The following is a 14,393-nucleotide window of genomic DNA, read 5'->3' as shown; positions in this document are numbered from 1 at the left end:
TGATGATAGGTGAATATAATATGCCATAGCCACATGACAGGCTATTGTTTGACAGTAAAAGAGAAAGTGTTGATGGGCGACAGAACGTGAGTGAATCCTGACACATAACCATAGATGAAAGAAGCCATTACAGAAGCTCACATGTCATGTCTCTGAGTTTCAGAACAAAGCAAACACGCGGAAAGAAAAAGTACGAAGGGGGGGGGTGGAGGGGTGGGGAGGTGGAAGGGTGGGGAGGTGGAGGGGTGGGGAGGTGGGGAGGTGGAGAGGTGGGGGGGTGGGGAGGTGGAGGGGTGGAGGGGTGGGGGTGGAGGGGTGGGGAGGTGGAGGGGTGGGGAGGTGGAGGGGTGGGGGTGGGGGGGGTGGGGAGGTGGAGAGGTGGAGAGGTGGAGAGGTGGAGGGGTGGGGGTGGGGGGAGGTGGAGGGGTGGGGGGGTGGGGGGTTACATGTTGTGTGAATTTTGTCTTATTAAAGTATTACCTAGGGACTGGAACCACAGCTCAGTGGTTAGGGACACTTGTTGCTCTTGCAGAGGACCTGGATTTGGTTCCCAGCACCCACATGGTGGACCATGATCACCCACGCTCCAATTGCAGGGGACTCAGTGCCGCCTTCTGGCCTCTGAGAGCACCAGACATTTATGTAGTACACATTAAATAAATCTTCAAAAAGAAAACACAAACCAAAACAACAACACCAAAAACAAGCAAACAAAAAATGAACCCACCAAAAACTCACAAATTATTGTCTACAAATCCTGTCCTACAAATAACAAAGTGAAACTTTTTGTTGTGGGAATACTCAAATTACACAAATGTTAAGAATAATTGTGGGGGGTTTTGTTTGTTGTTTGTTTTTAACAAACAGTCGTTGGCCAGCTCCTCCAAATATGAACATTTTAGAAATCTTTTCAGGATTTTTTTCTCCTTAATTTTATTACCAGAATTCTGAACATCAGAAAATTTGGAAGATTATACAATGAATGTCAAGTATTCCTGCCTGTATTTTCCCACTAACACGTTATTCTGCCTGCCCTCATCTGTATCGGTCTGTTCTCTTGTCTATCATCAACTCATCTTTTGAAATTTATTTCAATGTAAGTTGCAGACAGCCCCACTCACCCTTCCCTCAGTCCTACTGCATGCTTATCATTGACTAGAGATGGACATTTGTTTATAGTTTCTTTTCTATTTTTTAGGTGAAATCTATATACATCCTTTATGTGATACACATGTAAAAGCCTGTGTCATTCACATTGAAAATATTTGGGGAGCAGTACATGCCGGAGCTACCTGGCTATGTGATGGTCGAAGGTCAACCTTCAGGAGCCAGTTCATTTCCATCGTGTGGTTTGGGGGATCAGGCTCACATCCTCAAGCTCGGCAGCAGGGCCTTTGCCTGCAGAGCATCTCTTGCTGGCTCTGCTAGAAATGTTTTTAATTGCTTGGAGACCATAAAATAAACTCTTCTCGTAGAGTTTTGAATGTCATCGTTGTGGTTTATGTGTTGTATTTGTCTGTTGTGGAGTCAATTAAATCTCTGAGATGACAAATTCCAATTACATGCTGTAAGCTTCCTGAGCCTCCTCAGTCCTTGAAATGAAAGATGGTTTGTATTTTTTTTTTGCCATAAGCCCTTGTTTTAATGTACCTTTCATGATTAACATATTAAAAATTCTCCTGTATCAAAATCTATGGTTGCAGAGTGAATAGGGATGGCATGTCCAAGGCTGTAGGATGACTCAAGGCATGAAATTGAGTCAGTTAAATACCGAATGTCATCAATGCGAGGTTTTCTTTTCTCTGTTCCTTCTTTCCTTTCTTCTTTTCTTTTTTTTCCTTTCAGAAGACAAACCAAGATTTCTTTTCCACACAACAACAAAAACCAATGAGCTAGAAATTCATAGGATCAAAGCAAGTCCTGTGCATATTTGAAAAGTCAGAACAAAACTCATTATTTTGTACAATTAATGCCTTATTAAATGCCAACACCGTCTCTTGCCTAATGAAACACACTGCCAGTTTGCAGGAATTGGGGAACATGTTTTTCGATTTGGTTACTACATCCCTCTTAGTGACTCCTGTAATGATAAATTCTGAACACTAGTGAAGAAATGCAGCATGGTCTCCTTATGACGACCTGTTTTGTCACAGGCGTTTCTGCTTTTTATTACAGATGTTTAGAAAACAGATGAAAAAGGAGTCTGTAGGTGGAACAGTTCACACAAACTGTTTTGGGTTTTTTTTTTTGACATTGACAATTTTAATATAAAGATGCTGATATCAAGGCCTTATGCTCAAAACTTGGAAGAGTCCACACCTGTGACCTCACTTTACAAGTGAGATGAAATGGAAATGGGTTAAGATGGACCAATCTATAAAAGGTAGAATTTACTAGTGCTTTGGAACATAAAACATGACATTTATCTTTATGGAATGAAAATATTAATTTTATGTATGTTTTTAATTACAAATGCTGCACACCTACCCTGAGTCTAGAAGGCCCTTTCTGTTTCTTAATTACCAAATCTCAGCGTCTGGTGGAGGCGAGCTTTCCCCTGTCCTGGAAAAAGGTATACTTTTACTTCACGGTTTGGGGTGGGGCACAGAGGGAAGGTGTTCATTCAGATGTTAGGGAACTGATGATGCTGTTATTTAAGGCACTTATTTGAGTGTGTTTATACTTTGTGATTCTGTAAATAAACCCGAGGGGGCTCCTGGATGTCTCAAGGCTTCTTGAATCCCGTGCCCTGTCTGTCTTATCCTATCCGACAGTAGAATTGATGCCCCTCTAATCCCTGGAAGTTTGGGGCTAATGAACTGACTGCTGAGCGGCCGCCACGGAGCTTGGTCCCAAACTATACTGTACTTCACACTCGATTTATTCTCCAGATGGCGAGACTGTGCCGCCCCGCCGCGAGGGACCACCCCTTCCACTGGAGTGTAAAAGTGGACGGATGTTGTTTTCTTTACAGATCTCATCGTTCTGAGCTAGAAACTTGCGAGAATGATTAGTTATTAGCTTTAATGGGTGCCAACTGAACCAACTGCACGGATTTTCTCCCTTAATTTCGGAGGCCGCGGGTCTTGGGGATGGTTGATTTATCTGCTTTCTTACGTCACCGGAGCGTGTCTCCTCCCCAGGTGACAGGAATCCGGGCTCTGAAATCATAGCACGCCTTGGTTCCTGGCCCAGACACAGTCACATAGTACTGTGGCTTATGCATAAGGACAGTTTTATTAGCCTCTGGTCCACTGCACCAAATAGCCTGTGGCACGGAATATCGACCGTTGCAGGAGCTTTGGGAAGGCCACTTTCAGAACAAGGGCTTTGGAAGATTCTGGTCCATCCCAACTTGTCTGAAACCCACGTGAAATCTGCAATCAGACATGATACAGAACACTCAATGGCAGTAAGTGAACACTTCTAAGATCTAAGGAGACTTTTCATGAAAGGCCTTGATTCTATCATTCAGCTTTCAAGCTTGTCAGATCTGAGAGGGCCACGTTCATCCCGCCATGAGGACCTATCAACAAGGCTGTTCTATTTGCAGTGCGGTCCCTCCTCAGCCTCAATGAGACCAACTTTCCCCCATAACATTCTTTCCCCGCAAAGCATGTTCCTTTCAAAATTTCTGAAAGTCACTCTAAACACCCCACTGAGAGAGTATGTCAGGCGCCTGCGGACCTCTTATTATCCCACCTAAAGATGGGGATGGAGGGAGGAGTGGGGCCGGAGAAAAAGAAGTCTGAAGGGAAGGAGGTGATGAGGATGAGAGAGATGGTAGGGAGAAGCCGAACGAACCCGGTGCAGAATGTCTCTCCTCACAACTGGGTGGACAGGACTAACAGAATACACACCACTAATTGTTCTTAGAAGCTGCCTTCCTCGCAACCCAACAGATGGCTTGGGTGTATTTACTAGCACAGTGACATATTTCACCATTAAAATAACAAAAAAAAAATCCACACACTTGTTGGTTGGTGTAAATTCAGTAAGGTTGTTGGATATTTTGGGATACGTACCAGAGGGATCCGCTCTTCATTGATGTAAATTGTAGCAATCAGCAGCCTGTTAATAAGGGTGTTGTGTGGCAATATACCTCAGACACCATCCTCTCTCTTTGGAAAGGTACACTGTGATGCCAGGAAAAAGCTCTGTGTTCATTCTGAGCCAAAAAAACAAAAAGGAAAAGAAGAAAATGCTGAGCACTCACTGCTCATTATTATAACACGAAAAGGACTAATCAGATTATGCCTAGAAACTGGAATTAGGTGCTTCATTTGCAGCCAATTTCACAAGGATTGAGTTTTACTAAGTCAGCCGGAATGTGCGGAAACCATGGCAATCTGACTTCAGATGGAAATCACAAACATGTTTGGAACACGAGCGCTGAACAAACAGTTCTCTTCAAATCCAAAGGAAATAACCAAACAGCTTAAGGGTCCGGTTCTGTTTGACACCAGAGAAGCAATTTAAGGAGCTGCCAGGGATTCTGCATCATCGAGCACACATGTTCAGTAGACATGTCGATTCAGTCTTTTCTTTTTAAAGACAGCGTCTTGCAATGTAGACCAGGCTGGCCTAAAACTTGATCTCCTCCTCCCTCAGCCTCCTGAGTGCACCACCACACTCCGCTTGACTGCACAATAGTTTTTTCCCTGGACAGTCTCAAGAATTACCTTTTATTTTCCCAGTCAGTGTTTCAGTGGACCCTCTGCAAGGCTGCCTTGCTATAGGGTGAGAATCCAAAAGTTGGAATGTTGGCAAACCCAGACTATCCAGACTTTGTAACTGTCCAGGCTGTGTGCATGCAGCATGACCTGGTTTTTAGGTTCTCTGAGGCTGTGGATCTGAAAACAGTCACTACTAAAAGCAGAGGAACCCCTCCTTCAAACCCTGCTGTTGGGCTAACTCCTATGCTTGGTCACCAGTGCATTCTCCTTAGTTTCTGCAGCAACAGTGCATAGCATGTGGCTAAGTAGAATCTGCACTGTGAAATAACCAATTTGGGCAGAAGTGGGTGCTGGAGAGGTAGATTAGGGTTAAGAGCTCATACTTCTCGTGTAGAGGGCTTGAGTTTGATTCCCCACACCTTCACCAAGTGTAGCTCACAACCACCTTCAAGGGAGTCTGATACCTCTGACCTCTTTGGGCACCTGCACTTGTGTATACATACTTCCTTCAACACACATATACATAATTAAAGACAAATCTAAAAAGTTAAATAATGACATTGTGTGGACTGAAGTCATTATTGACTGCATCATCTCATGTGCTTTCTCTTGTTTTTGCCTAAATTCAGCCTAGTTATTTACAGCAAACACTCTGTAAATCAAGTTTGCACAGAGACATCCTAAACTGATTCTGAGTGCTGTTTCCGTGTGTCCTAATAACTCTAAGCTAGTCTTTCATCACACTGTTTAATTCAGGCCCCAACTGGAAGCCTTCCTGATTTCCATTCTTACTTACGTCTGGTTTAAATCAGCTGTCTTGGATTATCTCTTTGACTGGGTTTAGACTTCATATTGGCTTAAATAATCTGATCATTTTGTTTGTTTTAAATAGGCTCTTACCATGTAACTCTGCTAGCATGGAACTTGCTATGTGCACCAAGCTGATCTCGAGCTCAGTGATCTGCTTGCCTCTGTCTCCTGAGTGCTAGGGCTGAAAGCGTGCTTACTACTTGCAGCAAATAATTCATTGTTATCTATGCTTTGGGGAGCTTTTTTTCTCAGATATGTGTTGCTGTTCAAATGGATGAATATTGTCAGGTTTTTTTTCAAAGATTTATATAATTTTATTTTATGTGCTTGAATGTTGTATATGTACACATATATATGTGCACCATGTTTGTGACTAGTGCCCATGGAGGCCAGCAGAAAGTGTCACTCTCCTGGAACTGGAGTTCCAGACAGTTGTGAGCCACCATGTGGATGCTGGGAACTAAATCTGGGTCCTCTGCAAGAGTAGTGAGTGCTCTTAACCACTGAGCCATGCTTCCAGGTCCAAGACTTTTTTTTAATGCATTCATCAGTAGTTAGATGCTTTAAAGTTTTATTAGTGTAATAAAAATTCTTCCCAAATGAAACTACCTTTGATAAGTGTTCCTTCTGACAGTGAGAATTTGTTGAGGGCTGTTGGCAAGATGGAGGACTTTATTTTTGAAACTAGAATTGGCAGTAAATAATGGCCCTAAGAGCTTCCTTTCTCTCAACACCACCCCCGCCCTTCAGTGTTCATTCTCCACCTCCCATCCCACAGTCTTCACCTCCAACTCAAAGCTAATACATAACATATTTGGTCTCATACAGCTTTTCTTGGGAATATTCAAATGTGACTTTCAGCTTTTTATAACTGCAGCAAAGACTGTCAAATCAAAGAAAACAGTCTATTTGTCAAGCACTCCATGAAGGGATTTCTTGGTGATATTGCTGTTTCCATCTGAATTAGGGGAGCTTCTCGTGAAGTACTGAATGTCAGATTCCTGTGAACCCCTTCTTAATTGAATGTCAAGATTCAGCTTGGCCACAAAAAATAAAATAAAAAGATGATTTCTTTTTTTTTTAAAAAAAGAGTGATACCCGGGGAGCAGAAGAGCAAATACTTGCCTTTCCCCTAATGTGACCATGCCGACGGGTGACATTGCCACAATTCCAATGGCATCTAGTTTCTAAGACTTATTAAATGAAGAAATGTGGGGAAAGACTTGGAGCCATGTTTAGCACACAGTTAATGCCCAATCAGTGAATTATTTTACCTCCTCAATTGGAAAGCACACTAACGAACAAATTACTCTGCTATTCAGAGGTACACCAACCAGAATCCATGATGGTATAATCCCCATTGTGTTCCAGCAGTCTTGAATGATGTGTAGAAATCATTGGCTCAATCCCCTATGAGTTTGGGTGATTCATTTCCAATATCATTTTGTGGGCAGAAAATACATTATTCTAATCGCAGTGTTCATCAGTGTCCATCACTTAACATTAAGAATAAATTTAGGAGACATGTTTTCTCAATATTTACAGGATGAAGCTCGGTTGAGAATAGTAAGAACTCTCGAAGACTTTGACCTGGGCCCGACAGAAAAGTGTGTGAGAATCAACTCGGTGTCTAGTGGTCTGGCTGAAGCTGACTTAGAGACAATTCTGCAGGCCCAAGTTCTTCCCTCTAGTATGATGCTACCAAAGGTGGAAAGTCCTGAAGAAATCCAGTGGGTAAGTAACAGTGCTTTGCTCTGCAGCTGAAGGCAGGCTGAGGAGTCAGTCACCAGGAGAGGGTGTGGATGGCATTGGTTTAGAAATGCACACACGTAGCTCATCCAATAGCTGTTGCTTGTCATGTGTCAGGTCCTGGATTCAGTCAGTACCTTGAGAAAAGAGAGAAACAGGAAGAGAAGAGGAGAAAATGGGGCTGGTTGTAGCTCAGTTGGTAGAGTGCTTGCCTGGCATGCACAAGGCCCTGGTTTGATACCCCAGCATCACTTAATATTGGATGTGGTGACAAATGCATTTAACCCCAGCACTCAGGAGATAGAGACAGGAAGATCAGAAGTTCAAGGTCATCCTGAAGTACATAGCACATTTCAGGCCAGCCTGGGCTACATGAGATCCTGACTCAAGAAAGAAGGAGAGAAGAAGGAATTGTAAAAAGCGAGTGATACAGTCAATTATTTCCTTCCCTAAGAATCTAGCTTTCCCCAACATGTTCCCCAAAAGAGCTCTCCTTTGGAAACTGCTTTTGCTTTCTGATTGGATTTGTGGTCAGAGCAGCTGCCTCAGTAGTCCTCACACATCAGTCCCTGGACACTGACTTGCCTGAGCATCCACCCTGCCACTGGGAAGCCAGGGCTTGAACTGAAGAGCCATGACGTAGAAGGTTGTGGCTGAGGCTCTCCTGGAGCCATCACACACAGTGAGGAACTCTAGCTGCATATGAAGCAAAGAGCCGAAGCAGAAAAGGAAAAGGTCACTCCTGAGGGCAACTGGAGGAAGAGACAGGAAGCTTTTAACTCGTGGTTTTAATTAGCTCAGATATTATTTCCTGAGCAGCTCTCTGGTGCGCCCTTTTTAAATTGCTGTCAGGTGTGTTTGCTTTTCATGACAGACTTTTCAGCCAATAAAAGCCTGAAATGTAAAGTGGTTGGCATGTCAAATTACTTAAGAAAACTTTGAAATGGGCCCAATTATGCTATGATTGTTTTAATTGTGAGATTTGGGGAGGGGGGATTGAATAGGGAGTTACTATTATTCTGCAAGTCCCTTGAATGCCATTTTATTATAATCCTTGGAGCAGAACCTCTGGGAGTAACTAGACTGATGGATGATCGGGGCATTCAAAGCCACATCTCATATTATCTTGAGGGCTGTGGATCTAGCTATACCAATACCCTGAGTAGCTGTCATACCTGGTAAAACTGCTCACTTAAAAAAAGTAATAATGTATTTATTTTTATTTCATAATCATTGGTGTTCTGCCTGCATGTATTGTCTGTATGAAGGTGTCAGACCCCCTGAAGTTACAGACAGTTGTGAGCTGCCATGTAGGTGCTGGAAATTGAACCCAGATCCTCTGGAAGAGCAACCAGTGCTCTTAACCACTGAGCCATTTCTCCAGCCCCAACTGCTCACTTTTCTAATTCATCTGAATATGCTGGATCTTTGTTGTCAATACATGGGTCACCTGCCACATGTGGCTACTGAACATTTGAAATGTGGCCTGTGCAAATTGAGGTGTGCTTATAATGAGTAAGATGTACACATGCCTGAGTTTAGAGAGTTGATATACTTTCCAAGTGGAGAGAAAAATGGAAAATATCTCAGTTTTTATATTGATTCCATATTGCAGTGATAATATTTGCAATCTATTAGTTGAATATAAGATATGAAAAGTCAATCTGTCTTCTCCACTTTACTCTTTGACTGTAGCTACTAGAAGATTGAAAATTGTTATACATGTAGATGCCATGGTATTTGTGTTGACAGCTCTGCATTGGAACAGTCTCAAAGATCTGTCATTGAGGGCTTGTGTTTGCTTAGTAAACCAGAGATCTCACCAATGTTAGCCTTAGTTACTTAGAGAGACAGGGGTATAGAGAGTATTGATGTCCCGAGGGCTCCGACCCCATACAGATAAGTATTAAGCTGATGGAGGACTCTGAAGGCCCTCTTCCCCGATGGTTCCATCGTTAATGCCTATTAACACCAGCATCCCCATTCAGTTAAGATGGGGGTGATCTCCCCAACCTTGAGCTACAGCTTCCTGTCGCTGTTTCAAATCCTTGAATGTGAGGGACACTCTGAAACTGAAATAGGACTTGTAGTTAACAGAAGTCTTTGGGGCTGTTTATTTTCCTCTCCGTTTGTATGTATGCGGAGCGTAAAACCCCAAGCCTGATGCACAACTGAAAGACGGGCTTGCTTGTTTTCTTTTGTGTGAGCATCGCCTGCTCGCCTTTTGTCGTTAGTGTGGGCTCTTGTCTGACTGGCACGGCTTATTGGGCTGTAACAAGCGTAACTCGGCCTCTTTTGTCGTGGGACAATTCTCCCACAAATCCCAACAGTGTGCATTCTTCCAACACGCTATTGGGTGTGCACTGGAATTGAAAGAATTGCTGAGCCCTGCTACTTCATCTCCTCCCCAATCTCTTTGTAATTTTCCCCCTTCTTTTCCTCACGCCCCGCTCCGCAGTCCCCTCCACCTCGATGAAATGAACACTTTACCAGGCCGGAAACATTTAATCGTCTCCTTTTGAAAAAAATTAATTGAAACTTCTCCACTAGTTACCTTTTGTGTTAGTACTTAATGCAATTTTTTAAGAAAGAAGGGGATGGGGAAGGGGGAGGGGCTAGCATATTTAATTTTTAAATGTCCCTATTGGCTATAAAGCAAAAGGCATTAGAGGTTTTGTTCATTAAGAATGGGGGATATCTTGTAAAAGATTTACCTAGTTGTAAACTTTACGATTTTTATAGTTATAATGACTATCACAGAGAATGGTACAAGTAGCCTTGGGAGTTTTCTTTCTTTCTTTCTTTCTTTCTTTCTTTCTTTCTTTCTTTCTTTCTTTCTTTCTCTCTCTCTCTCTTTCTCTCTCTCTCTCTCTCTCTCTCTCTCTCTTTCTTTTCTTCTTCTTCTTCTTCTTCTTCTTCTTCTTCTTCTTCTTCTTCTTCTTCTTCTTCTTCTTCTTCTTCTTCTTCTTCTTCTTCGGAAAGAAAATTCGTAGCTTTGTATTCAAGCCACCAATATTTCACCACTTGTTTTCAGGTTTAATTGTGACATGAACTATGTTTTATTTTCCCTGCATCTAGTACCATACAGGCTGCCCATCTCTTCACCCTCCCCTTCACCCTGGCTGTTGTGGTGGGTTATTCCTTCCCGGAAAGTTACTGAGGAGGTGATGCTGATGCCGTCTGAGAGGGAGGGGCAGAGAACGACGGGAATCATTCTTCATTACTGAAAGCTGTGATTTATTTTAGCCTAATTGTAAAGTTACTGCAAATCGCTCAAAAGCTTTTTAAAGATCCCAGTGATTAGGTTTTTTTTAGGGGGGGGCGCACAGGCGAGGAGGGGGCAGGTAAAGGGGAAATAACACCTTTAATCCTGCCTCTGGTAAATAGGCTGCCAGCTTTTAAAATGAGTTTCCTTTCTATTAGTGAGAATATTATGCTAAGCCTTAAGCATTAGTTTTTTATGTTGCCATAGCAGCCTTATTCCTGCAGGGTGGTGACCTGTGATGATTACAGTACAAAGCTTATAGGGTCTTGAAACCCCCTTTGAAGATGAAAAGTCTTTGATGGTTTATATTTATGCAAATCTCTTAGATATGATTTACCCAACTGAGACTGAATGGAGAGATGATTAAAATTCCCTTTTCTTTTGATATCCATTAATGGCTGAATATTCCTTAAATTTACATGGATATATATGTTTTCAACTTTATTTACAAAAAATATCTTTATTATACCTGTGTTTTTTTTCTTTTTTTTTTTTTTTATCTTCCCACATCTTATTAGATCTAGATAGACATAATAGATTTACAATTTAGATTGTGGGGCTCCCCCCCTTTTTTGAAACGGGGGGTGTGGGGGATCTGCGAGAGCTTTTGTATGTTTCCAGATGATAGATTTTGGAATTTGGGCTACCCCACTGGCAGCACAGAGCTAGCTGTGAACTGGTCTCATGGAAAAAATTGGCAAGCTTTGGTCTTCAAAGAATTAAACTTCCTTTTTAAGGTCTTCCTAGGTAAGCTTAAAAAAAAAATTATGAAGAAAACCCTCCCGAACAAAGGGTAATGGCACTATAACGAATAATATAGATTCTACATATGTAGAAGGGAGCCGAACAGCTGCACATGTGTCGGTGTTGGGTTCGAAACAAAACGAGAAGGGCAGGTAGAGAGCCCTGCTTTGTTCTGAATGCCTACATTTGCATTTGACGGAGAAGAGAGGGTGAGGGGCTTGAGTAAATATGTTTGCCAGGGAAACATTTAAACCTGGGAATCTCTCCTCCCTTTCAACTCCTAGGCCTCAAATTATTTCCTTTGGAAGAAAACGATCTGTGGTGTTTGAGATTTCACTCTGGTTTGGGGGGACTTTGCTACCTTTGGTTTTCTTTGCTTTTCCTTTCTTCCCCTCCCCATTCCTTTGTGTGGATGAAGGGGGCTGGGGTATTACTTCCTCAGGTCAGAGACTTCAGCCCTGCTCCTGTGTCTGCATTTCAGGGGTTGAACTTAAGTTTTTGTTGCTAATCACCTATGACACTTCTGATTTTAGTTTTCAGACAAATTTTCATTCCACTTAAAAGGCCGAAAACTTGAACAACCAATGAATTTAATCCCCTTTGTGGAAACTGCAATGGGTTTGCTCAATTTTAAGGTAAGAAAGCCATAATGTGGTTATGTAAGTTAGTATTTTATTTTAATTTCCTAAAGAGAACTTATGGATTTTTTTTTATTTGAGCATCTACTTAAAAAATTTTTTTAAAGAAAGATTTATAAACAAAGTAAGATATTTAAACCCTGTCTTATCCATTCCACTCTAAAATATATTATCTTGGATTGTTAATATCTTGGAAGACAAAGAAACTAATTTAAAAAGAAGGCCTTCTCAGTCTCAAATATCTAAACAAAACATTTATATGTTCCTGGAGTATGCATAAATATAAAATCACAGAATAAATATATGCTTTGAATTAGTACATGTATAGATTAAATGTACATGGAAATTTTATTTTGTCGCCTTTATGAATTAAATTTGAATTGTTTTTCCTACAAATTGTTTTCCATCTGCAAATGGCCTGGCTTGTCTGTGGTACTATTATCTGTAATCCCTAGCAGATAAGATTATTGTTTATAGTTCACATATATAAATAATTTATAGTCTCTTGTTTCAATTTGCCAGTTTCAAATGTAAAGTGTTTTCCAACACACATTCAGAAAGATTAGCTGAGCCAATATTCAGCCACTGTGTGGCTGTGTGGCTGCATCAAACTATCTGCCTTACCAGATTCATAGCCAGCTCGTTTGTCCCCCCTTGATCCATTGGCCTTTATACCATTTCCCAGAATGTGTCTCCCATTCCACCTGACCTTTGAGTAACTGTCTAGCACTCCCTGTACCCTCTTCTCAAACTTTCTAGTCCTTGGTGTTTTTGTATTTTGTTTTATTCTCTTCCACTCCAGAGGGCAGGAGGAAAAAAAATCACTAAAAAAAGTTAGGTGACCTGAGATGCAGAATGTACAAGCAAATGCTCAGGGGAGCTTTACAGAGCTGGAGGACTGTGCAGGAGGGCCGAGTACAAATTTTTGAGGCTGCTTCAAGCCTGTCTCATGACTAACTCCTTTATACAAATAACCACAAAGTGCTACAGCCCACCCTAGCACCCCCAGAACATAAACATAAGCACATCCCTGAGCTGGAATCAGGTGCATACATTGATTTAATTTTAAAGCACTATTTTGCCATTTTATTCAGTAATGTATTTAGGAGCTCCCATAATGCCTGAAATTAACCAACAGTATCCCCACCACTTCCTTCATTCTGTTCCTATCCACACAAATGTTAGCACATTATAGCCCCAAGACTCACAGTTACATCTCCAGCAAACGTGATTCGTCTTTGCTTTCATTTGGATATGTCAGAGTTGCTTTGTTCACACGCCCTGGGTGACTCGTAACATTTTTATTTCCCCTTCGAAATTGTAGGTCTTGCACTGCCTGACTTTAAGCCTGAAACCATTTTACTTGATGCTAATGCAAATAATCCAATTAGTTTGATTTCAAAAATTCTTTCCTCCTCTCCTGCGACTTTATGTTTATTATTTAAGAGTCTCTTAAAGCAAAAACAAATTCTGAAGAAACGTAAATTACTTATAAAAGAAGCTAAAAAAAAGTTCACCCAAGTTCTAGGAAATTGCGTGGCCTCTAATTTGAGCATTATAACTATATGATAACTAATGGTGGCTATATGAATGTAAACACCAGGCGAAGCAAATGTGTATGAGATACCTATCTGGAGAACATTAAATGCTTTGGGGAAGGGCTCAGTTTATTTCAGCCAAAGCGTGTTAGCATCCGGATCTTTCCTGTCACCAATGCGCTGGCTCCCAGCCTCTGAGACTCTTTTCTGCTGTTTTCCAGGCAGTGTGTGAAGAAACACTGAAGACTGGGCCTCAAGTGGGTCTTCTCCTAGATGCAGTCGTTTTTGGAGGAGAAGATTTTAGAGCCAGCATAGGTGTCAAAGATCTTTCTGTCTCTCTCTGTGTCTGTCTCTGTCTGTCTGTCTGTCTGTCTGTCTCTGTGTGTGTCTCTCTCTCTTCCTCTTCCAACCCCTCACCCTCACCCTGTGTGTGTATGTGTATGTGTGTGTGTGTATGTGTATGTGTGTGTGTGTGTGTAATTTTTTCTTTGCCCCCTCACAAAGGAACATTTACATAACAATGCATATTTTCCAGCCCTGACCATGGCTTTTCATGACAACTAACTGACCACTACTTCCTGATAATTTTGGGCTCCATTTCCTGCTTTCAGAGTCCTGAATTATTACTTCTGCTCATTTATAAAATAACGAATAAAGCCTCTTGCAGCCTTAGGCATGCTCACGAACATACAGGGTCTACTTGGCTTCTACTAACATATTACATCAACAGCCTGATGCTGGCTTAAATATTTTGTCCTCACATCAGTCCAAGACTTGGGCCTCCAAACAGAATGTTAGAGGGCTATAAGATTGGCCTCAGTACCGTGTTTTCTGCATTAAATGTAGTAGGCAATTATTTTTTTAGATAGATTATAAATTTGCCTTAGCATCCATTTCAGAACATTTATTGTTAGGATGCACTGGCCTGCTGATACCCACTGATGTGCTCGCTCCCTTGAGCGCTGCTCTGATC

The 14,393-nt window shown here is 41.7% G+C and overlaps 1 protein-coding gene and 3 long non-coding RNA genes across 8 annotated transcripts in view; 2 read left to right on the top strand and 2 right to left on the bottom strand.

Moving 5' to 3' along the window:
* Clybl (citramalyl-CoA lyase) overlaps nucleotides 1-14,393 on the top strand; it is a 237,850-nt gene that overhangs the window by 199,385 nt on the left and 24,072 nt on the right. For all 5 annotated transcript variants that reach the window (XR_008216910.1, XR_008216909.1, XM_052732392.1 and 2 more), the window contains exons 3-5: nucleotides 7,032-7,220; nucleotides 11,778-11,879; nucleotides 13,642-13,735. Coding sequence is in view for 3 of the 5 variants with exons in the window: in XM_052732392.1 (XP_052588352.1) it covers nucleotides 7,032-7,220; nucleotides 11,778-11,879; nucleotides 13,642-13,735 (385 nt within the window). In the remaining 2 variants the exon portion in view is untranslated. The remainder of the gene's footprint in view (nucleotides 1-7,031; nucleotides 7,221-11,777; nucleotides 11,880-13,641; nucleotides 13,736-14,393) is intronic.
* On the top strand, nucleotides 441-1,489 carry LOC128107019 (uncharacterized). Its single transcript, XR_008216913.1, has 2 exons — nucleotides 441-1,096; nucleotides 1,199-1,489. It is a non-coding gene; the product is annotated as an uncharacterized LOC128107019 (long non-coding RNA).
* On the bottom strand, nucleotides 1,587-7,025 carry LOC128107017 (uncharacterized). The gene is made up of 2 exons (XR_008216911.1): nucleotides 4,026-7,025; nucleotides 1,587-3,377 (listed from the first exon to the last, which is right to left on the bottom strand). It is a non-coding gene; the product is annotated as an uncharacterized LOC128107017 (long non-coding RNA).
* Nucleotides 7,109-14,393, bottom strand: part of LOC128107018 (uncharacterized) — a 76,958-nt gene continuing 69,673 nt past the window's right edge. Inside the window, exon 3 of the long non-coding RNA XR_008216912.1 lies at nucleotides 7,109-7,372. This is a non-coding gene — a long non-coding RNA (uncharacterized LOC128107018). The remainder of the gene's footprint in view (nucleotides 7,373-14,393) is intronic.

The sequence above is a fragment of the Peromyscus californicus genome, unplaced genomic scaffold (genome assembly GCF_007827085.1).
Source record: "Peromyscus californicus insignis strain IS unplaced genomic scaffold, ASM782708v3 Scaffold_12__1_contigs__length_115047231, whole genome shotgun sequence".
NCBI lineage: Eukaryota > Metazoa > Chordata > Mammalia > Rodentia > Cricetidae > Peromyscus > Peromyscus californicus.
Note: the sequence above shows the minus strand (reverse complement) of the source record. Positions and strands in the feature narration are given on the sequence as shown.